Source organism: Pinus tabuliformis, chromosome Q (assembly GCF_031772625.1).
Source record: "Pinus tabuliformis cultivar Carrire ecotype Pingquan chromosome Q, CPIR1, whole genome shotgun sequence".
Lineage (NCBI taxonomy): Eukaryota > Viridiplantae > Streptophyta > Pinopsida > Pinales > Pinaceae > Pinus > Pinus tabuliformis.
In genome coordinates, this window is record NC_142296.1 from 954,968,669 (window position 1) to 954,993,321 (window position 24,653).

General features: G+C 37.5%; 1 protein-coding gene across 1 annotated transcript in view; it reads left to right on the plus strand.

The window, feature by feature from the left end:
* The window catches only part of LOC149222652 (uncharacterized), a 404,075-nt gene that overhangs the window by 117,022 nt on the left and 262,400 nt on the right, over positions 1-24,653 (plus strand). The window contains exon 2 of the mRNA XM_089385540.1: positions 4,972-5,169. Within this exon, the coding sequence (XP_089241666.1) occupies positions 4,972-5,169 (198 nt within the window). The remainder of the gene's footprint in view (positions 1-4,971; positions 5,170-24,653) is intronic.

Genomic DNA, 24,653 nt, shown 5'->3' on the forward strand with positions numbered 1-24,653 from the left:
TAATTTTCAGAAATTAATTTTTAGGACAACAGTAAGAAAAACTTTATGACAGCAACAATATGACAATGAAAACAATAAGCTATCAATGATATCTTTATGCCAAAAATTTACCGAAATTTTTTGAACTTGCCTACATGAATTATAAAAAAATTTCAGCTTCTTGTGATGTGATTTTCGGAATTATATCAGATCTGATATACTTATTACAACCAGTAATTAAAACATGAAATAAGCCTAATGATGAATGCCCAACTCAATAAATTAATTCCTTAATGTATTAGACAACTCAGGAACCGATTTTAGGCTAACCCACATGAAATTTTTCCACTGTTATATTTCATACTTCAGAAACAGAATTATTCAGAGATAACAGTCACCAAAATGTAGATTTAGGCCAAATTTTTGATATACATCAAACATAAATGACTTATTAATGTATTTAGCAATTTTTAAAGTTAATTTCAAACCACTTAGATGTGTTTTTCACGACTATTAGAAAGGTATTTGACTGTTGCAGCGAATAGTGAGGAAAAATATGGTTTAGAGATCAAACCCTTAGGTCCTAGGCCTTGAAGATCACTTGCCCAAATTGCCAAAAAAATTTCAATATCTGAAACACAAATTTTTATCAAATTTTCTGCAAAACCCACCAATGATTAGCTTCAGAAAATCAAATATTCAAATCAGAAATGGAGCAAGGGGAATATAGGGCCAATGAGAGGTAGCACTAGGCCCAATAGAACTAGCGTTGGGCTAGGAAAAGGCAAATCTGGGCTTAGGAGCTCGAAAACTTGAAATCCTTGTTCTAAAAAAAAGTATTTTGCTTCAGATCTTCAGATTTATTGCAAAATCTTTAATGGCTGGCCTTGTAAAAAAGTTTGGGATAAGATATTGCCCTCCAGGGCCTAGATCTGTCTCAACACTTCCAGATCTGCTTGAAAAAATCTTAGATCTGAAGATTTACTTGGCTGATTTCTCAGATCTATTCCTGCAAACAATCTTTGAATCCAGATCTTGCCCTCCAGGGTCTAGATCTAGCTCAGATCTGAAGATTTACTTCGCTGATTTCTCAGATCTATTCTTGGAAACAGTGTTTGAGCCCAGATCTTGCCCTCCAGGGTCTAGAGCTAGCTTAGATCTGAAGATTTTTTTGGCTAATTTCTCAGATCTATTTCTGCACAAGTGAAAAGAGAAAAACCCAATACCCAATATGTACAAAAATAGAGAAAATCCCAAAAACCCAAGTGTTAAAATTCAAAATTATGTTACAAAATTTCAGATCTACACAAGTAAATAACAGATCTATACAAATAATTTACATATCTATTAGATCTGAGGAGTATGAGTCCAACTCTGCTCCCAGATCTGATAATCTAAGGCTCTTAATAGCTAGATCTATCAAAATTTCTACAAAATATTTAAAAGATTTTGAAATTTTAGAGAGGTACTAGCCCAAAAACACCCTGCAGAAAAAAGATTATTGTTAGATAAATCCTGAGGCTTATATGAAGTAAGCTCTTTAGAAAATATGTGTTGAGAGTTGGCTGGTCCAACCGAGGACTATCCCCAAACGCTCAATGGGAACCTGAGAGATCTTCTGCAAATGTTAGATCAACCATAAATCAAGTAGAGAAATAGAACAACAATAAAATTTGAAGAAATAGATATACCTGCTATTTCAATCAAAATTAAAAATGTTACCCTAGATCAAACAAACTAAATAAGATATTTGTATTCAGATTATTCTAAGAGAGCTATTGATTGATAGTTTTCATTTAATATTAAGTAGAAATTAAAACAATGTTACCATAAATTCATGAAGAAGAACACTACAACACGTTGAAACCCCAAAGATTTTTGCATTAATTCAAAAAAGTATACAAGACAACTTGAGCGCTTAGTACATGATTCAAAGATCGGATAGACTGACTGACGAATGACCTCCTATTTAAAGATAAATCCTCCAACGGCTAGTTCGAGTAATCCTCGTCAAAGCAATCTCGATGGTTGATGAGGATTAAAATTTCTTTTAATCTCATCCGTCGAAATTTTAAATCCTTGAGGAAATTCTATTTTTTCAATTAAATGCATTTAATTAACTCAAAAATAAAATTTTTGAGTTAATTTCCTCAAAAATTTGACTTTGAGATAAACCCCATGGACCAAAGGCTTAAAATTTAGCAAAATAATTAATTTACCTTAGTCCTGGGACCTTTTAAAATTTGAATTTTAAGGACCAACGAATTTTGCCTTTGGAAAATTTAAATTTACCTAGGACCTATAATTAATTAAATTTCTGGCTTAGGATTTTAATAAATTTTTGACCAGAAAATTTAATTAATTAACCTATGAGGGGATAAATTATTTTTCCAACCCTCAAGACACTTTACATCATCATTTTCATATCTTTTACATCACAAGGGGGAAAACCCATCTGAAATAGACCCTCACAGACTACCCATTTCTGCGATACAAACATAATCCAACAGACTAAACAATTTGTAATAAAATAATCTAACCAAATAGTTAGGATTATTCCCAAATCACTTTCACATAGACTCGATCTATAAAACTAGGACTTGTCTAAGATCTTGGTGACAAAATTCATTCCAGCTTTGGGGTAAGGCTGAAGGAAAACTCTGCCGACCATCCAAGAATGGATCGGTGAGACAGAAAACCTCCTGGAATGTAGTTTGTCACTAGAAAAATAGGTTTACCTAGGCAATTACATACATGACACAGATTTTCTGAGATTATTAACATCATATACATGCAGAATGGGTTTACATTATAACATGACAATCAGGGTGATGATGAAAGCTGGATGGCACAGACACATCGATCAGGCGCTATCCCTCTTGTGAAAAAAGGGGGTGTACTGCTATGGGTCGTTGACACGTAGTGGTCAACACCACTCTAGGGAGGAAAGCTATTGCTACTTTGGTGAAAGGGTTTGTGGAGTATAATAGCACATTTTAGCAGATTCCTTCAGCCAATTTGTACTCTAGGGAGAACGTAGTAGGGAAATCATACCACTCATTTCAGCTAGTTTCCAAGGTTGTTTTGTTGGGAAAAAATAAGTGGAGTTGCTTAAGGGGGAGTCTAGCCTTTATGCAAATTTTTGAAGTTGGAGGTGATTGCTATTGAGGGGAACAAATTTATCTTCCAAGGGCCTGTGCAAGGGGTTACTGGATAGTGTTTTTGTGGAGTTGGGTTCAACTATCTTGTGTTGGAATTTGATGTGAAACCTCTCCCCGAAATTTGGGAAAATTTCCCATATCATTCCTTTTGTAGATTGAGAAGAAATAAGGAGAGTTTGTAGAAGATAGAGGCAGTGGGAAACACAATAGCACCAATTTTGGGTAATTCGGGAGGTCGGAATTAGCCCAAAAAATTTCTAGGTTTTTGTTGGTCAGGGGTCAAGGAGTTGGATCCTAATTTTGCAGAATTTTTTGGGGAGTTTTGGTGCCCCAAACAACAAAATTATTTGGCATCCAGTGGGGAGGAGAGAGTTGAAATTTTGGGTTCCGGGTGGTCAGTAGAATTTGCCAAAACCTTTTATGGGTTTTTTTGGGTTTGTGGTGGAGAGCCCAAAATTACTTTGGCAGAATTTTTTGAGCACTTTTCAAGGCTCAAACAGGGGTTTCTTCCAGCCAGCAGTTGCAGAAATTCTAGGGCCAACAGAGTACATTGGGAAGAAGTCTTTCCTTTGCATTCGGGCAACATTTTTCTCACCTGGAAATCTTTAGCTTGCTTTGGCAAGCCTAGGTGAACACATTCCATGCATTGTGCTCTCCTTTTGATAATAAAATTGCTTAGTTTGGAGCAGTTCTAACTTCTGGTGCAATTTTGTGGGTGTTTAATTGTTGTTTAAATTTTTCTAGGTTGCATGTGTATTTTGTTGGGAATCACAATTGCTGTTAGACCAAAACCCACAGGTGTTAGTCAATGATCACATAGCCAGAGATAAGGATCCACGAGAGGCAGTTAGTCCATGTCGCAAAACACACGGGGAGTGTTGGTTTATCCAATGTCCAACAATCTCCCCCCCAACATGAGCGGGTGTGTATCGAACTTGTGACTTATGCTCTGATACCACTTGTTGGGAATCACGATTTCCATTAGAACAAACCAGTAGGTGTTAGTCAACGATCGCATTGCCAGAGATAAGGATCCACGAGAGGCGGTTAGTCTATGTTGCAAAACACACGGGGAGCATTGGTTTATCCAATATCCAACATATTTTGCTTAATATTGCTGTTAATTTTCCATTTGGAACATTACATAAAAATAGAACTGATGTCTGAAGATCTTTGAATTGAAGCACTAAATAAGGTACTCCTAGTGTAACTCTGGAAAACTCTGGAAAATGAACTCAACCTAACCTTGAATACTAGAATAAAAAATATGTCCTCATGAATGTGCTGAAGACTGATAATTCCCATGGCAAATTCACTCTTCATATAGTCAATGTCTGCATTTGACTTTGGGATTGAGAACTATATAATAACGAGAATAATAGGTGGTTTAAGTTTTTTCCTTAATTTTGATCTCATTGATTCACTTGTGATTGTGAACACCTTGAATGATGAAACTCAATTTTGCTGATGAGTGGTTTTCATCTTCAGACTCCTTATTTGTAGTTTGATCACTATGTTAGTGAGTAATTTAGGTAAAGTGCCTTATTAACCTTATGTGAAATTTGGTTAACCTTTTGCCACTTGAGCTACTTGTTTACTGTTCGGAATCAAACTTTGGGTTTTATTCCTTGAATAGCTTATAGATGATTAATTTTCTATGTGATTGAAAGTTGTTGAAGTTACTATAATACTGCATATTGAGCATCAATTTCCTGATCATGATGATTAAAAAGGAAAAATCTTATAACAAGTAACCCCTTTTTATGTAGAAATCACAACCTTATTTTGTGTGTAATGATGAAAACTTGGTTTTCTATTGTGGTCTATACAGATAGGACAAGCTTTAAGCATACGACCTGATATTTTGCCAGTTGCATACCTGGAGGAGCTGCAAAAGCTTCAGGATAAAGTCCCCCCCTTTTCTAGTGAAGTAGGAAAGCATATGATTGAAGAGGGACTAGGAAGGCCAGTGGAAGAAGTATTAACAGAACTTTCAGCTGAGCCTGTTGCTGCTGCTTCACTTGGGCAGGTAAGGGATCTTTGAACATTGGGTCAGTTGTGGTCTTTGGTTGTTTGTTGTCAAAATTTTCCATAGTTTTTCCTTTAAAAAATAGTATGTTTTGAGGAAGAAAAGTGAATTCTGAAATGTTCAGTAATAAACACATCAAGTATTGACGATAACTTATTTCATATTTTGTTAATCTGTAGTGCTGCATGCACACAAATAGATTGCAGCACTGTAATGAACAAGAGTTCAGTAACCGAATATCCAACACAGGAAGCACAGCAAGTTAAAAGCCATATCGAATAAATAATTGATAAACTGTGAATAAGATATGAGATAGATTGATTGATACAATGTCTAGTCATAATTCTTCATTCGTGAGGATGAAGACACAAGACAATATGATATTTGAAGCATTGAACACATTTTTGTTGAATTGTGAAAAGGTCTGACCACTCTAATTCGATCTTCTGAGGCATTGTGGGGCATTGTGTGGCAGCAACTTCTGTTTTGAAACCAATTTGTACTGGAACTAATATTCGTCAGAATACAATTCAAAATTTGTCTTTGTTTTGAGCAATGTTGATACATTGATTTGTTAAGTTATTGGTTCTTGTGATTAGATGTTGATAAATTGTCCTTGTAACATGATCTTTCTTATCACACTTACAGTGTTTTCTAGTTTCACTTTTAGTAGTATGACTTCTTTGCAGTATTGATAACGTCAGTATCAGCAAAAAATCGGTAAGGGTGCAGAAAACATCTTCTTGAAAACATTGGTAAAAATCAGCAAACTGTGGTAAATATTAAAAAGTACAAAATATATTCATTCTTTTCAAAATTTTAAACATAGAAAGCAATAAGAATATCAGCTAAACACATTGGCACATAAATATGGAAAAAGCACTAATATATATGGTGTAGTGGATGCCAAATAAAAAATGATACATCAAAGTCAATACTGAATCCTAAACCTTGATAGCTGTCCAATCAAGGACTCAAAAGTGGAGAATCAAGGACTTGGACCTATTTTTCTCTTTTCCTTGCTTTTCTTCTCTTTTGGTATTCAGTGGGAGGATCAACGAATTTGTAAAATTTATGATATAAAGGTGGTTGAGGATGAATATCAATTTTTTTTAACATGCCCTATCCTTAACAATATTGTATATAGCTTTATTTAGTTTCTTAACTCAATTACTCTTCAAGACTCATAGCCAATGTTACATTTACTGCAATAATACCACCAAATAAGACATGGTGATCGTTATTTGTATATAGCATGATAATTTAAGGTTTTGAAAATTATCACAATAATTTTGGTAATTATCACAATGATTTGGAAATTAACACCTTGTCTCGTCAATATCACATTAAAGCATAAGTCACTTGACATCATAAATGAGACAGACGACACAAAAATACAAGTGTCTGACACAAGACATGGCGACCCCATAAACAAGACAGAACTTATATATATATATATAGATATATATATATACATACATATATAGATAGATATATATAGATATATATAACAAATTAGTGAATTATTATATAACAAATTAGTGAATTATTACACATACAAAATTGAAATATAGGCAAAGATTCAAATCTCTTTAGAATTTAGTGTTGGACATAATGTTGTCATCGATGTCAAAGGGTAAGCCAAAGGAAGCAATATGATAGTTCAATGAATTTACAAGATCACATCAAATGATGTCAAAGTGGCTCAAAGTTTATTGATTTTGTTTGTTGAAGTTATGTTGCTCAATTGAATCTATGGATAGCATGGTTGGATAATCCTCTTTGAGACCTTTCCAATGGTATATCACACTTGGTCAAACTCTTCCCGGATAAGAGGATATGTCAATTTGAAGTTGGTAGTGGCAAAAAGTGCAACAAAACACCAAATTTGTTAATAAAAACACGGAATTGTTAATTGTCGTGCATCTTCGGATTGGATCCATAACTTTGAGGGCTTACAATGACGGATGGTGCATGAATTTGCTCATTGATTAGCCAAGTTAACAATCGAGCATCTATAGGCAGATTTGACCGTTGCAAATTTCATGGACGGTGGATGGAGTTTTAACATGTGCGAAGTTTTATGGAAGCCAAATCTCCATGTTGGACCAATAAAACAGTGACACATGGAAGGTTTTAGATAGACCCCATGTTTGGATGCCACGTGGACCCCCCAACGCAGATGACCATGATGTAGCACCCATGATGTGGATGCTTATGTGGTAGATCGAGATTAGACATATGGCAGTATAGTGAAATGTGTTGGCTTGAGACTAGCTTAAGAATGATGACATAGGAATGATGATGTGGTAGGACAATGATGACATGGCAGCCCAAAATGATGCCACGTGGCATGCTGAAATGGCATTTTTGGTTGGCCAATAGGGCAAATTTTGGTGACACACGACACCACTCAAAGAGCGCCACGTGGAGGTTGTGATGTCATGATGACATCAACATCAAGTTGACCATTGACCCCTAGGATCAGGTCATACGATATGGTCCCTTGAGGGTTCTAGACATTGGCTCCTTACCCAAATCAGACCTTGGATCGTGTATAAATACATGGTCTCATGGCTTGAGGATAATGGAACTCAGATGAGAGTGGAGTAACATGTGAAAGCTCTTCGTTCGTGGTATGATTGAGGCAATGTTGTCCCAGTAGTCGCAGGTTTGAGACTTTCCACGGTGTGGATATCTATTGTGAAGGTTTGATTGGCGCAAATATATTTGACTTGACTCTTTGTGGTTTGATTGGCGCAAATATATTTGACCCGACTCTTTGTGGTTGATTGACACAAATATATTTGACCTGACTCTTTGTGGTTTGATTGGCGAAAGGTTTATGTTTTGGCTCTTTGTGAGGTTTGATTGGTGCAAACATTTTTGACCTGTCTCTCTATAGTTTGATTGGCGGAAGGCTAAGTTGCATGAAATGCCGAAACGTCTAGAAGTTTCCAAAATGGGGACGGCTCGAAACGCGAGCCCTAGAAAATGGAAACGCAACCGAAACGTCATATATATATATATCAGTGTTGTTAAAATCGCGATAAAATCGCGATTTTTTCCTCTGCCCGATCAAATCGCGATTTTTATACCAAAAAATTGTGGACTTTTTTTTATAGCGATTTTTTCCAAAAAATCGCGATTTTTACAGAAAAAATCGCAGAGGCACGGGGCAGCGGGCTTTTAATAGGCGAAAATCGATTTTTTTTATGTCATTTTGCTGTTTGCGCGCGGAGGAGGAGGAGAAGAGGTGAGGGAGAGGAGCTGGAGGAAATCAATAGGATTAGACTTTCATTTTATTGTATATGACATTATGACATGATGAGATACATTATCATATTTTTTGTTGATATTTTGAGGCTGAGTTGGGACTCAGGACTTACTATTCAGGACATGATTCAATGTTATGTGTGATTTTAGCGCTAGAAATGATATTAAACATCTTATATATTAGTTTTTTTATCATATTTATGTGTCAATGTATTTATTTTATGTTGTAGATGGTTTAGATATTAAAAAAATTGAAAAAAAATGAAAAAAAATGAATATTTTTGTGCCAAACGCTTTTTTCCCGCTTTTTTCCGCTTTTTTCCCGCTTTTAACGATTTTTTCTGCTTTTTTCCCGGCGCCGATTAAATCCCGATCGCGCTTTGTGCAACATTGATATATATCTATATATATATAGTCAATATTAAATAAATTATAACACATTATTTTGCAAAAAAAGAAAGAATGAGACATATAAATGACATTTTAGAAGGAAATCCAAATTTATATTAACTCCAACAGATGATTACATGATGCAAATATCCAAAATTAGCCTTTATATGTAGGCTATATGTGCTAAAACTGAAATAAAACATGAATTAAAGACAATCATGGCTACATTAACATATCATTACTAATACAACTCCTCATCCTCATCCACAAAGATAGAACAAGATGCTTGTTCAGTAGAAGAGGCAACTCTACTAGTGCTTCCAGATGCACTTGCATCACCACTGCCACAAATATTAAGAGTAGAAAGAGAGAGCTCTAAATATGGACATTCTGCATCCACATCCCATTCTTTATGAGTTCCACTTGTATATTCTTCACCCCTATGAGACACAAGGTGTAGGTTTGAATGCACATATACAAGGTCCTCTTCCTTCTGCGATCCCAACCTGTTGCGCTTCACACTATGAATGAAACTGTAGGTGCTCCAATTCCGTTCTGTTGATGAAGAACTTGCAACTTGTGATAGGATACGAGTGGAAAGACTTTGCAAATGAACACCACTTGCCCCAAGACAAGTCCACCACTTAACTAGGTCCATGGTCCTCCTCTCATCCAAAGCTGATATGTCTGCAAAATCCTCTAATCCAGCGGCAAAACATGCAAATTCTTGCCTTACATCAGTTTGTAAAGAAGCTGGAAATATCCTCTGAAAGGATTTCTTCGCTCCATTGGCCACCTCCTTGTCCTTATGTGGAGCCTTCCTCTTCCCATTGCTTTCAACAATGAATTCTTCATCATAAAATTTTGGATCCAGAGTATGTGTCAAAGTGTGCAATGGAGTGTTGAAGCCATTCCACCTGGTAACAATAATGGAACTCACTTGTTCAGCTAAATCAAAATCCACAAAAAGAAGAGTGGGAGCTTCATGTGTAATAATTTCCACAGTTTTTTCAACCATGGTATCCATGCCATCATAAACCTCTCCTAAGAAAGGTTTCTCTTTGTCTGCAACTCGAAGAAGATCAAATGTAGGCGATGTGAACTTGAGCAAGAAATCAATCTTGCTTCACCAATCTTCATCAACCAACACCCTCTTCACCATATTTCCCTTCTCTGAATCTGCCTGTCTCCACTCAGCCCAAGTTGGACCCACCACCATGCTCATTAATGAATTTTTAACATCAACAAGGCGACGCAACATGATGAAGTTTGAGGCATACTGTGTCTCAACAGCTTTCAATGACTCCAATTTGGAGTATTCTCGATATATTGCTTGAGATTGGTGGTGGTTGGTGATGCATTTTATAATCTCCCTAGCCTGCGCTGTGACCTCTTTAATCCATTCTATTTTTGCCTCAATCTCTTCTAAAATTAGATTCAAATTGTGGACAATGCAAGGAGTCCAAAATATGTGATTGTATCTACTCTCAACAATCAAGCCTACAGCTTTGCAAATAGGTGCATTATCTGTGATAACTTGCACCACATTTTCTAATCCTACTTGTTCAATAACATAAATTAAAATATCAGAAATGAACTTACTATCCTTTATCTCACCCGAACAATCTTCTGCTTTGATGAACATGGCTCCTTTTGGTGATGATGCAATGACATTAATCAAAGGCCTGCGTCTTGTATCAGTCCAACCATCTGAGATAATAGAAACCCTTGTACTACCCCATGAGCTATGAATTGGTTTGAGAACATCATCAAGAAGTTGCCTCTCTTTCTTCAACAAAACTGTTCTAACTTTTTCATAGTTTGGGCCCTTGTAACCTTGAGGAGCTTTGTTAATCGCTCTCACCAAATCCTGCCAATATGGGGATCGAACCACATTAAAGGGGATGCCACAAGCAAAGATGGCCCTTGCCACTCTTGAGTCAACTTCTTCTCTCCCTTGACTATCAAGCATTTTCACCAATCTGTTGTCTTGAATTGGAGTTGATGGCTTTGATAACTCTGCTTTTACTTCTAGTGCCCTTCTCAAGAACATTTGTAACAGTGTGCTGCTACACAATTTTGCACAATTTTGGCTAAGGAAAAGAACCCATCATTTTCGACTTAGGGACTTAGGAGGCAATTCAACTTTATTTGGTTGCTAGTGGAATGTGGCAGCCACCCACATGGGAGTTTGAATTGGCCCATTCGAATAGCTTGGAGGGAAATTCGAATAGGTGGATGGAGGGTCCCACATGAGGCTAGGGAGGCCCAAGGAGTTATATGGAGGGAGCAAATCTCATTTTGGATTCTTTCTTACACCTTGTGATCAAAATTACTTGACTATTCACTCTGCTGTTTCGCTGAGTCAATCGGTTGTTTAGCCATGAATCTCTCAAGCGGGAGATTCAACCTCTACTTCGGCGGACCATCTGTGCCCGCCCTAGAGAGGCAGTTCCATAAATATTTAATGAGTTCCGGGAGTGTGTTACAACACTACCATTAAGCCACAACACGGATTGTGTATTTCTGGTTAGCTAGAGAATATGCAAGGGGAGTTTGGAGCTATCAGTTATCAAGCATTTGCCGGGAGAGTTAGAGGATTGGGAGAGCCAACATCCCAACAGTATGATTTACAGTTACCTGGGCTAGCGTAGAGAGCCATCACTAGGGTCATGTGGGAATTGGAGGAAGGAATTGTAGAGTTGGAGCTGGCTGGGAGAAGTAGGAGATCACTTGGAGGGCCATCTAAGGAGGATTAATGGAGTTGGGAGAACAGACATTGACAGGTTCAGTCACAACAATAGAATTCGAAATTAGAGGAGAGCCAAGCTGTGAAGGGTCAATTTTTGAAGGTTGGAACCAAGGGAAACCCTTTCTGGGTTTTTTTGGGTTTGGGCAAGGATCACACTCCTAAATTTATAGAATTTTCTAGGCAGATCTAAGGGGTCAAAGAGGGGTCCCCACTTAGCTAACAGTTAGAGGAACAAAGGGGAATTTGGGCCAAAATTACGAGGTCAACATTTGGCCAATTCCTTCGTTATTTTTTCTGGGTTTAAGGCTTAAGCCAAGGAGCAAGGAGCTGAAATCTCATAATTTTTTGAGCACGGGAAGCAGTGATTCCAGCCCTTCGAAGTCAACATACATAGTAGTTTTTTGGGGCAGCGCAGTTCAGTTTGGTGCAGCAGTTGTACCAGCCTTCAGTTCAACATTTTCTCACCTAGGTTTTGTCATGCTTGTCCATTGAGAGAAGCCCAGGTGCACCATTCTATTTTACTATTGTATCTTCTCTTGAAGAAGTAATAAAATGGCTTAGAAGTTCTCTATTTCCAGTGTTTCCATGGGTGCTTAATGTATATTTCGTTTTTCTGATTGCTGGATTGTTTGCATGCTTTGTATATCACTTGCATTCCTGTTTAGGAACATTACATTCTTGCTTCCTGAACAATCCTTGGCTCAACGCTATCAAACATGCAAGGATTGGTAGTGCCCATGCCGATTTTGCTTCTTTGATCCTTCAATCTTTGAGCATCATCGCTCTCTTTCTTGAATCTAGCCCTCACCCCTGCATTTTTGCTATGTGCACACACAACAATACCCTTTATCTCTTCATGAAAAATGTGAGACTTCACTCTTGTGTAAGATCCCTTGAAGGTCTTTTCATTTTTGCACAAATTGCACTTCCATTCCCATGTATCACTGGAACCCATCTGCTTCACTTTGGTAACATTTTTCCATAGAGGATAATATTCTTGTTGCTTGCTTGCTTGAGTGGCTTTAGGGGCACTTGAAACACAACTTTGAGAAGCCATGATTGCTGCAAAATTACAATAATACAAAATGAAAAACTCACCCAATTTAGGGGCACTTGAAACACTACTTTGAGAAGCCATGAATGATGCAAAATTAGGAAATGAAAACTCACCCAACTAGCTGCTGTCCACGCTCTTCCTCTTGCTACCCACGCCCTTCCTCTTGCTGCCCACGCTCCAAAACAGAAATAAACTTGTCACATCTCTAAACAAAATACTAACATTGATAATGTGAATAGTAATTCTTTTTTTTATGAATGTAGTATTTTACACTTAGGTAAATATATACCCATTACATTTAATGTAAATAATACACTTGTCGGAATTGTATTGATGGCTTTTACACCGAGTATATATATTAAACTACATTGGTATATAAGTTCCACTATACATTAATGCGATATTTCCTTATCCAAGTACATGGCTATTAATTTAAGTCCTAATATAGCGGACCTGGCTACCCGTGAGTTGGCGGGAGCAGGGTTCTGGACTCTTCGTTTTGCTTTACAGCTGTTGACTCTACCTCAGGAGTATCCCCTCATCGACGATCCTCTGATACGATGCATGATCCAATGGCGATGGGAGACTTACCTTTTTGGTTTGCTTGAGAGATGTTTTCCGACATTTGCATTACCTCTGGCAGAGTCTTCCAGCTCCGACCCACGGCTCCAGATTATTCACAGGTCCAACCTCATTCCTTTGCAATCCGTTAGCTATTCCATTACACAGTTTATCTCTGCCATGATTATGTTTTCTTTTAATCTGCCAGGCTCGCAGAGGAGGGTTTGATAGGTTCCGCATCGAAGGAGCAACCTTGCAGTCACAACCCTAACCAGGTATAGGGTTTCATATTTTTAACCTTGAATATCATAAATCTATAGTTTTGTTTTCTTAAATATTGCTAATTTGTTCTTGTGTTTTGCTAGGTTTTGCTGGAGGCTTCTTTCTGCTCGAATATGGTTGTTTGAGAGCGAGGCTTCCTTCCGGAATCTGGTTCTAGGGTCGCAAACATGTTCCTCTTCCAGCCTCCGGGTAATGTGGAAACCGTATTTCTGAAACTCTTGGTTTATGGGTCTTTGGCCATCTCGCTACATGGGTTTAAGAATACTTATGATAGTCGCTTTTCCCCTTTTTACTGTAATAGTTTCTCAAGGCAGAATCTTCTTAGATTCAGGTCATGGGGCCTCCATGCCTGTCGTTTCAAATTTTGGGTGTGCGATTAAACTGGAATTTGTAAATTTTTTTGATACAACAGTACCAAACTGCTCTATTATCATTTTAAGGTTATGAATGTTTATATATGGAATCTTCCTTCTGATTTTAAGAACTCAGTCTTAAAGATTTATCTTCCTTCATGTCTAAGATTTTATGCCAGGATTGATTGATATCTATCTGGGTTTTTCCTCAGAAGGTTGGTGCTTTTGCACAGTTCCAGTTTTATAAATATATGCATGTTCGTTACAGGAATATAATGTTCAGATTTACAGTTTTCTTCCTTCTAACTTCTTGAAAAGTGAAATTCGAATTTTCCTGTTCAATTGGTTTGATGCGTGTTACAATCATTTTAGTTTATTCGTCACAAGGAAAACTCGACCCTTGCCCCTAAGCTTGGTAACAACAATAACTTGCTTGTTGGGTTTTAGTACCTTTGGGTTTGGCTTTTTTCTAAATTTTAGTTATCACTTGTTTTGCTTATGAGACAGTTACATTCTTAATGCGTTCTTTAATTCTGTTCTAGTTCAAATATTTTAACGGACATGGTCGGCCTTCGAATTTAGTGTATCTTCCATTGCTTGATTTTTCCTAGTAGCAAAGGGCCAAGCATAGAGTAACCTATTAGTTCGTTCAGTAATAGTTGTTGATAGTTTTGTTATACAATTTTTTCCGGATTTGTAATTCCTCGGGCTATAGAGACCCTAGACAGATTGGGAACAATTCCTATTTATTTCGATTTCCATGCTTTCTTGAGGGTTTTCCTATTGTAACCCTAGAAGAAGATTTCCTCCTGAGAACTATGTTTTCTCTAATTAACAGAACATACAAGTTATTCTTTAGGTCTTCCAGATTATGAATTCCTTTTGGTAAGCATTTGGCCTTTACTAAACTGGTTCAATTAACCCTTTTTAACAGTATACCCATTTCTGTTCCAAGATTACAATTAATTCAACAACATAAATACTTTTGTTTCAAGAATACATTTATTCACCAGCATACATATTCTGTTTCAAGAATACATTTAATCAACAACATACATACTTCTGTTTCAAGAATACAATTAACCTTCAAGAAGTGATAAATACTTATCTGACTTCAGAAATTAATCACTATCAACTATTTGGATCAAAACAACTATATGTTGCTGAATTTTCCTCCCAACCTTGAGACTCGCTTCCAAGCCTGAGTCTCCCCCCGAGCTGTTGCTCACATGCAGTAAGACTAGTAGTCCTTGTCACAGCTATCTGGTCTTAACCAGACATAGCTTATAAACTTCATCTGACATTTCAGCACGAAAGCCTTTTGTATTACTTCTTTCTTTTCTTTTGTCTCAGGTACGCATACCCTCTTGATCTTCCTTGAGAATAAATCTCCTAGGAAGTAGTTAGGGATAGGTAACCACCTACCCTAACTACCTGACATGTGAGAGTTACATGTTTGTCATCAAAACATTTGCTTCATGCACAATTAATCAAAATAATAAATATTTAAACTTAAATAGTAATATCCAATTTGTTTAACTACAGTAATTAAATATTTACAATTGCTGGGGACATCACATCTTCCCCCCAAGATTAAACATCGTCTCGATGTTTCTCTGCTGCAAATAGATCTGGACAAGTCTCCCTCATAACTTGTTCATCCTCCCAGGTGGCCTCCTCTAGCCCAAAGTGCTGCCATTGCACTTTAACTTGGGTGATAACTCGTTTCCACAACATTACTTCTCTCTGATCGAGTATAACCAGGGGTTCGACCGAGAACTCGCCTTCCGGTTCGACCTACACAAAAAGAAAATTTAGTTAGTTCTTTTCCCTTGGCAGTTTGTCTTGGCAAAATTTATTTAAGATCTAATTACCTGTATATCTTGCCAATTGATTATATGTTTGGGATCATATATATATATTTTTTAACACAAAAACATGGAAAACATTGTGCACATGTATGTGGCTGGGCAAAGCAAGTTGGTAGGCCACCGGTCCAATTTGAGCCAGGATTTGGAAAGGACCGCAGAATCAGGGTGCTAATTTAGCACATCCGCTCCATTGCAATGTACTCTTCTTGGCTTGTACACGAACATAAACATGATCTCCAATTTGAAATTCCTGGAAACTTCTCTTTCGATCAGAAAAATTCTTTTGTTGGTCCTGAGCGGCCTTTAAATTGGAACGTACTTTTTTAACCATATCCTCCATTTCTTTTAACATGTTCGGTCCTAACATCAATTTATCCTCTGGCCCACCCAACTCGAGGGTGTCCTGCACTTGTGTCCATATAATACTTCAAACGAACTCATTTGTAGTGATGTATGGTAACCGTTGTTGTAAGCAAACTCTACCAAATGTATGTAATCCTCCCATTTAGATGGCTGCTGCATTACGTAAGTTCGCAACATATCTTCTACTACTTGATTTACTCACTCGATTTGCCCATCCGTTTGAGGGTGGTAAGCAGTGCTGAAATGCAATTGTGTGCCTAAACCTTCAAATAAGGCCTTCCAGAAAGCTGATGTAAATTTTACATCACGGTTGGAAATTATAATCTTTGGTAATCCATGTAATCTAAAAATGGTTTGCATGAATATGTTAGCAATTTGTACAACCTTGTAAGTTGACTGTACTGGTATGAAGTGAGCAGATTTGCTCAACTTATCTACTACCACCATTATTGAGTCATTCTGCTTTTTAGACTTAGGTAGTCCTGTAATAAAATCGATGGAAATGGTTTCCCACTTCCATTTCGGAATAGGCAACGGGTGAAGCAATTCGGCTGGGTGAAGGTGTTCTGCTTTCACTTGCTGACATTCTAGACAACGAATCAAATACTCAACTACTTCCTTCTTCATACCAGGCCAGAAATATTCCTTTCTGAGTGCAGTAATTAACTTCTGGTATCCGGGGTGGCCTGCATACGGAATTTTATGATATTCATCTAAGATTAAATTTTTAATATTTTTCTGGTTAGGTACATACATTCTCCTTTTATAAATCAGCGTACCTTCTGTTAGAAATACTGAGACAGGGGGTGAATCAATATTCCTTAGCAATTAGCACTCTTAAAATTTTTCAGAGCATTAGTTAATCTTCAATTATTATTAATTTTTACGTAGTAATAACAGTGAATAAAAGAACACAATAGACACAAGAATTTTAGGTGGAAAACCCCCTCTGGGTCAAAAACCACCAAATGCTTTTCTAATAAATTCTTTAATCTTCAGCCCCAATTGAAATAAAAGCAAAAACTTCCTAGAATTCTAGAAAAGCATTCTTCTCCAGCTCCCACTGGAAGGATGCCCCAACTTCCTAGTTTCTTCAGTAGTCAACTGAATGGATGCCCCAACACCCTAGACCAACCTACAACCTTGAAGTGTTCACAGGCTCCAACCTATAGGTGACTTCATGCACCTACCTAGCACCTCCCTGCCACCCTATAATGACTGAAATGAGACAAGAGTGTGGATTCCCGTACCAAGGACAATGATCCATGATACAATATGATTTACAATGATTTTGACCAAACACCCAATCACACTATGACCTGCAACCCAACCATGACATCATCCCAACAGAGACTCCTATACCTCCCAACAATGCCTTTTCGACTCTAGCAGATTGATTTTTTTACAATAATGACTCTTCCAATGATGACACTTTTACAAATGACTCTTTTACTATTTTACAATAATGACTCTTGGCCTTGACACTTCTTCACAATATAGGGATGGCTGTCATGTCTTCAAATGATGTCCCGCTGCAATGCCTCCTTTGATTTGATACTTCTACTCTTGAATTCTTGCTTGAAGTTGTACTTGAATCTTCTTCTACTTGCATGCAAAATTTCCCGGCAAAACCAATCCCAAAACAAAACAAAATACCCTTCAACTTACCTCTGCCCACAAAACACATGTAAGTGCATAATAATGAATAAATACAAACTAAAATTACAATGTGTACCTGAAGTATGCTTGTCACTTGTGTTGTTGACTTGTTGCAGCAATAGAGAAAGACTCCCACTCTTGATATAGGTCTGGACTCTATGCAAGACTATATCCAAAACTAACCTAAAGATATATACAATAAAAACTGATGACAAACCCTAGATTTGTGATGGACCAAGTTCTAAGTACAACAACAGAGACCATTCTATCAATTATGACAAGACAAGTAACATGAACTTACAACATCATATAGATTTAGCAGACTTGGTGTAGCATCAAGAATATGTAGTATCAAGAATAGGACATCCGAAAAACTAATTGTGACATATAGAGACATAGAGATATAACCGAGACACTGTATATACTTACGTTGTCCTGCAAAAACATATGTCAGAGATGATACTCAAAATTAAAATGTAAACACTAATCACACATACCTTGTTGTAGGAGTCTTACCCTTGACTGTTGATGTGTGGTCCTTATTGCACTGATCCTTGAATGCATGTTTTTTTCTTGCCTTCTAGGAGCTCGATATTGAATCTGTTGTATCTATGTAATTTCGGATCTCCGGGGTCTGAAATTTCGTCGTGTTGTTGCCCTCTGAGTCCTCTTTCCAACCCCATAGGTCTAATCAAGATTGGATTCTTCAAGAAAGAGTTATGACCAATCTCCCACGATGACCTGATTATAGATTGGTTCAGTAGAGTGAACTTGTACGAAGTGCCACGTGTCACTGTTACGACCTTAGGTCCTGAAAATGCTACTCAACAAACTATAGTCCGTCCTCTTTCTACGACTATTTACGAAATTTGAATCCAATGCTCTGAGAGAAAGTTATGACGATTTTCCCAACGTCACCTGTTTGACATGGAATTCTGGATCTTGCAAAAACCCTAACTTCGTTAGATCATATCTCCGAAAATATAGTGAACCAAGATCTGAAATTCGGTCACGAGGTTCATCAAGATTTCGACTCAAATTGGTTTTAATTTCAGCTTCTGAAGCTTCGCAGAAAAAAGGTTATAGCGAAAATGGCACGATGACCTGTTTGAAGCCACGAAATCCCTACTAGAGGAGGATATGAGGGTCATTATTTATATGAATGTCCTGAGTTGAGAGGGTCCTCAACAAGTGAAAGTTGGACGGATTTTAGGGGCAAAAAGGATTTATTAATTATTGACTATTCAATGACCACAACCAATTATGAGTGGCATGCCACAACCCCATAGGGTTTTAGCCCACTAATTGGGGTTACTAACTTCAAACATGAATATCTCTCAAATCATGAAGAATTACTTGGCATGCCATATATCAACGGAAACATCTCGACAAGTAGAATCCATTTAGAAGATCCTTGACTCAAAATAAAGTAAGTTGTCAAGTCAAAATGCCCTTGCAAGATTGGGGTAGCCCCTGCTGTTGCTTGGGTTGACATCAATGACAACCATTGATCAACAATCTCCCCCTTTGGCATTGATGGCAACACAAGTACTCCCCCTACGATCATGACACCTCTTCCTACTGCCTTCTCTCCCCCTTTGTCATCAATGGCAAAGGGTAACTCCCCCTGACAAACAGCCATCCTGCAGACCTGTACACACCTGCACTCCCCCCTTTCTACTTGAGTAGATAAGAGAAAGAGTCTAATGAAAACTTGGGAGAATCCCAAGCTTTTGGCGAAGATACTTAAATGCTTCACGAGGTAATGGTTTGGTAAAGATGTCAACAATTTGTTCCTTTGTGCCAACATATTCAAGCTTGATATTCTTTTTGGTGACCTACTCTCTAACGAAATGATATTTCATCAGAATGTGCTTCGTTTTGGAATGCATCACAGGATTCTTTTGTTATCGCAAAAGATGGGAATAGGCTCATCAAACTTGACTTGAAGACCTTGCAAAGTTTGCTTCATCCAGAGAACTTGTGTACAACAAGTTGTTGCTACGATAGATTCTACTTCTGCTATGGATAACGAGATTGAAGACTGCTTTTTACTTAACCATGAAACAAGACAGCCACCTAGAAAGAATGCTGCTCCACTGGTACTCTTACGATCATCAACACCTCCTGCCTAATCTGCATTTGTATAAGCTTGGATAACCAGATCCTTTCCTTTGGGATACCATAGACCATATTCCGTAGTGCCCTTAAGATATCGAAGAATTCTTTTGACGGCAATAATATGAGATTCTTTTGGTGCTGCTTGGAAGCTTGCTATTTGTCCAACTACCTGCATCACATCAGGCTGGGAGGCTATCACATATAGGAGACTACCAATCATGGATCTATACAATCTTTGGTCCACATCCTTTGACGAATCTTCTAAGCTTAACTTGCAACCTGTTATCATGGGGGTAAGGACTGGCTTGCAATCTTCCATCTGGAATTTTTTTGAGCATTTCCTTGATGTACTTGGTTTTATATATGAATATTCCTTTATCATGCTGAGAAATCTGAAGCCCCAAAAAGTATGTTAGCTCGCTAAGCATAGACATTTCAAACTCACTTTGCATTTTTGTGGCAAAGTCTTTACTTAATCTGTCATCATTTCTTCCAAAGATTATATCATCCACATATACCTCGATAATCGTTAGGTTATCTTGATCCATTTTCACATAGAGATTGTTGTCAGCGCTTCCTTTCTTGAATCCTTGTTGATGTAGATACCTATTAAGACGATCATACCAAGCCCTAGGAGCTTGCTTGAGACCATATAGTGTCTTGTTTAATTTGCAAATGCAGTTTTCTTTGTCAATGAGCAGAAAGGCTTCGGGTTGTTCAATGTTAACTTCTTCTTCTAATTCACCATTTAGAAAGGCTGACTTAACATCCATTTGGTAGACCTTGATTTTTCTCCAGCAAGCATAAGCGAGAAACATCCTGATAGCTTCCATTCCGGAAACGGGAGCAAATGTTTCTTCAAAATTGATTCCTTCAACCTGTGCATATCCTTTGCAGACTAATCTTGCCTTGTTCCTAGTAACCTGTAATCCTTCAACTGTTTTTCTCCCCGGGAACATGTCATGAAACAACCATCTTGTTCAAACTACCTTCCTGTCAATCATAGACTTGTGCCATATACTGCTGCATAGACTCCTCCTGTATAAACATTAAGGAGTCAACAAGCCAGATTGTTCAAAATAGTGAGTCATCTAACGAACCATCTTGACTTGAGTCATTATCTGAAGTAACTGCTAATTCCTCATGACCTTTTGCTTTTACAAATCCTGAAAGCATAATTGCTGAAACCTTGTTATCTGCTTTGTCTTCCTGTACCTATTTCCTTTTCCAACCTTCTTATTCCTACAATATCGAGCCATGTGCCCATAACTATGACACTTGAAGCATTCAATGTTGTCCATAGGTGATTCCATTTGATATCTGCAACCATGAGCGCTATGGCCATAGTTATGGCATTTGAAACATTCAATATTTGGCCCATCTAGCACATATTCTCTTCTGACAAAATCATTGTGGAACCTGTCTCGTGATCCTACAAACTTGCTTCTAGGTTTTTATAGATAATGATTGTACCTATCAAAAACTTCACAATCCCTAGCCATATGTCCATAATTAACACATAAAAAGCAATAACCATTAAATAAACGAACATACCTAGAAGATTTTTCATTCTTCTTTGGAGGCGGTGTTGTAGTTTGTTGTGGTCCTTTGTTCTTGATTGCTTTGGTCTTGTTCTTTGGAGTTGCAACATTCTTCTTTGGCTTTTCACTTTGATCAACTTCCTTCTTAGAATCATCCTGCAAAGATGTGGAGCTTGTACCTTCATCAACTGGAGCTTTACCATCTTTAATTGCCTTCATTTTTGCTTCTTCATTTGTCTTATCTTGTAAGTGTTCTTTTTGCGATCCCTTGAGTTTGTTGATCTCATCACGGGTTGCATCAAGTTCTTCTTGATTTTGAGCAAGATCTTCTTGAAACCATCTTTTCAAGATCTTCCTTCTTTTTTCTGCCTCCTCAATCTGTAGCTTGAGAAGAGTGGTCTTCTCTACTTCTCTGTTGAGAACCTGTATATGTTCCTTCTACTTCTCATTTTCAATCCTGAGCCTGCTTATTTCTACTGAAGATGTTTCTAATTCCTTTTTCTTTTGGTCAACAACGGATATGTATCTTTGATCAGATTCCTTCCTTTCAATTTCTTCTTCCTGCATCTGTTGTGTGATCCTGCTAATCTCTGCAAATGCTGTGTCGAGTTCTTGTTGCTTCTGTTGGACTTCTCTCTTGAGGTATCATGTCACTGTATTCTTGATTTCTTCCAATTTAGTTCTAAGACTACTAATCATCTTCTTAGACTCTTCATTTTCTTTGATGAGTTCTTTTCCTGTCTTCAATTCTGCTTCCAAAAGTTTTGTCTTTTCCTTTTGAATTTTGAGTTCCTTTATCACCTTGATCACTTGATTTTGAAACTATGTTTTACTCATTTCTCCCTTTTATTCATCATAATCAGAAGGACCCGAATTTTCAATAACATCTTGACCTGATTTCTTTGTTGAATAGAGATTATGAGGCTTTTCCCAAATAGCTTTAGCTGTTGAACATTGGCCAACTTTTGTTTTCACAAAATTTGGCAAAACATTGAAAATTACATTCATGGCCTTTGAATTGTACCTTTTAGCTTTGTCGGTAGATGTGTCTCCAGAAACAATTGATTCCCATACTCCATGTGCCTGCAAATGTACTTCCATCATGGATTCCCATATCCAGTATTTATCTGCATCAAAATCAGGGGTTGGTACACAATACTAACTTTCTTTAGATTTTGTTGTACATGTACCTTCCTTTGAAATCCTTGTAACCCGCTTCTTTGACTTTCCCATCTCTATGCTTTGAAAATTGACTTCCAACAGTTACGCTGTTATTGAAGGAACCATGCTCTGATAAAAATTGTTGGAAATACTGAGAGGGGGGGTGAATCAGTATTCCTTAGCAATTAGCACTTTTAAAATATTTCAGAGCATTAGTTAATCTTAAATTATTATTAATGTTTATGCAGTAATAACAATAAATAAAAGAACACAATAGACACAAGAATTTTAGGTGGAAAACCCCCTCCGGGTCAAAAACCACTGAACACTTTTATAATAAATTCTTTAATCTTCAGCCCCAACTGAAATCAAAGCAACAACTTCCTAGAATTCTAGAAAATCATTCTTCTCCAGCTCCCGCTGGAAGGACTCCCCAATGCCCTAGTTTCTTCAGTAGTCAACTAAATGGATGCCCCAACACCCTAGACCAACCTACCACCTTGAAGTGTTCACAGACTCCAACCTGTATGCGACTTCATGCCCTTGCCTAGCACCTCCCTGCCACCCTATAATGACTGAAATGAGACAAGAGTGTGGATTCTCGTACTAGGGACAATGATTCACGATACAATATGATTTACGATTATTTTGACCGAACACCCAATCACACTATGACCTGCAACCCAACCATGACATCATCCCAACAGAGACTCTTATACCTCCCAACAATGCCTTTTCGACTCTACGCAGATTGATTCTTTTACAATAATGACTCTTCCAATGATGACACTTTTACAAATGACTCTTTTACAACTTTACAATGATGACTCTTGGCCTTGACACTTCTTCACAATATACGGATCACTGTCATGTCTTCAAAGGATGTCCCGCTGCAATGCTTCCTTTGATTTGATACTTTTGCTCTTGAATTCTTACTTGAAGTTGTACTTGAATCTTCTTCTACCTGCATGCAAAATTTGCCCGGCAAAACCAATCCCAAAACAAAACAAAATACCCTTCAACTTACCTTTGCTTGCAAAACACATGTAAGTGCATAATAATGAATAAATACAAATTAAAATTACAATGCGTACCTGAAGTGTGCTTGTCACTTGTGTTGTTGACTTGTAGTAGTAGACAAAGACTCCCACTCTTGATATAGGTCTGGACTCTATGCAAGTCTATATCCAAAACTGACCTAGAGATATATACAATAAAAACTGATGACAGACCATAGATTTGTGATGGACCAAGTTCTAAGTACAACAACAGAGACCATTCTATCAACTATGACAAGACAAGTAACATGAAATTACAACATCATATAGATTTAGTAGACTTGGTGTAGCATCAAGAATATGTAGTATCAAGAATAGGACATCCGAACAACTAATTGTGACATATAGAGACATAGAGATATAACCGAGACACTATATATACTTACGTTTCCTTGCAAAAACATGTCAGAGATGATACTCAAAATTCAAATGTAAACACTAATCATACATACCTTGCTGTAGGAGACTTACATTTGACTCTTGATGTGTGGATGCATGTTTTTTTCTTGCCTTCTAGGAGCTCGATATTGAATCTGTTGTATCTATGTAATTTCGGATCTCTAGGGTCTGAAATTTCGTCGTGTGGTATCCCTTTGAGTCATCTTTCCAACCCCACAGGTCTAATCAAGATTGGATTCTTTAAGAAAGAGTTATGCGCAATCTCCCATGATGACCTGATTATAGACTTGTTTAGTAGAGCGAACTTGTACAAAGTGCCACGTGTCACTGTTACGACGTTAGGTCCTGAAAACGCTACTGAACAAACTATAGTCCGTCCTCTTTCTGTGACTATTTACGAAATTTGAATCCAATGCTCAGAGAGAAAGTTATGACGATTTCCCAACGTCACCTGTTTGACATGGAATTTGGGAGCCTACAAAAACCCTAACTTCCTTAGATCATATCTCCCAAAATATAGCGAACCAAGATCTGAAATTCGGTCACGAGGTTCATCAATCTTTCGGCTCAAATGGGTTTTAATTTAAGCTTCTAAAGCTTCGCAGAAAAAAAGGTTATAGCGGAAATGCCACGATGACTT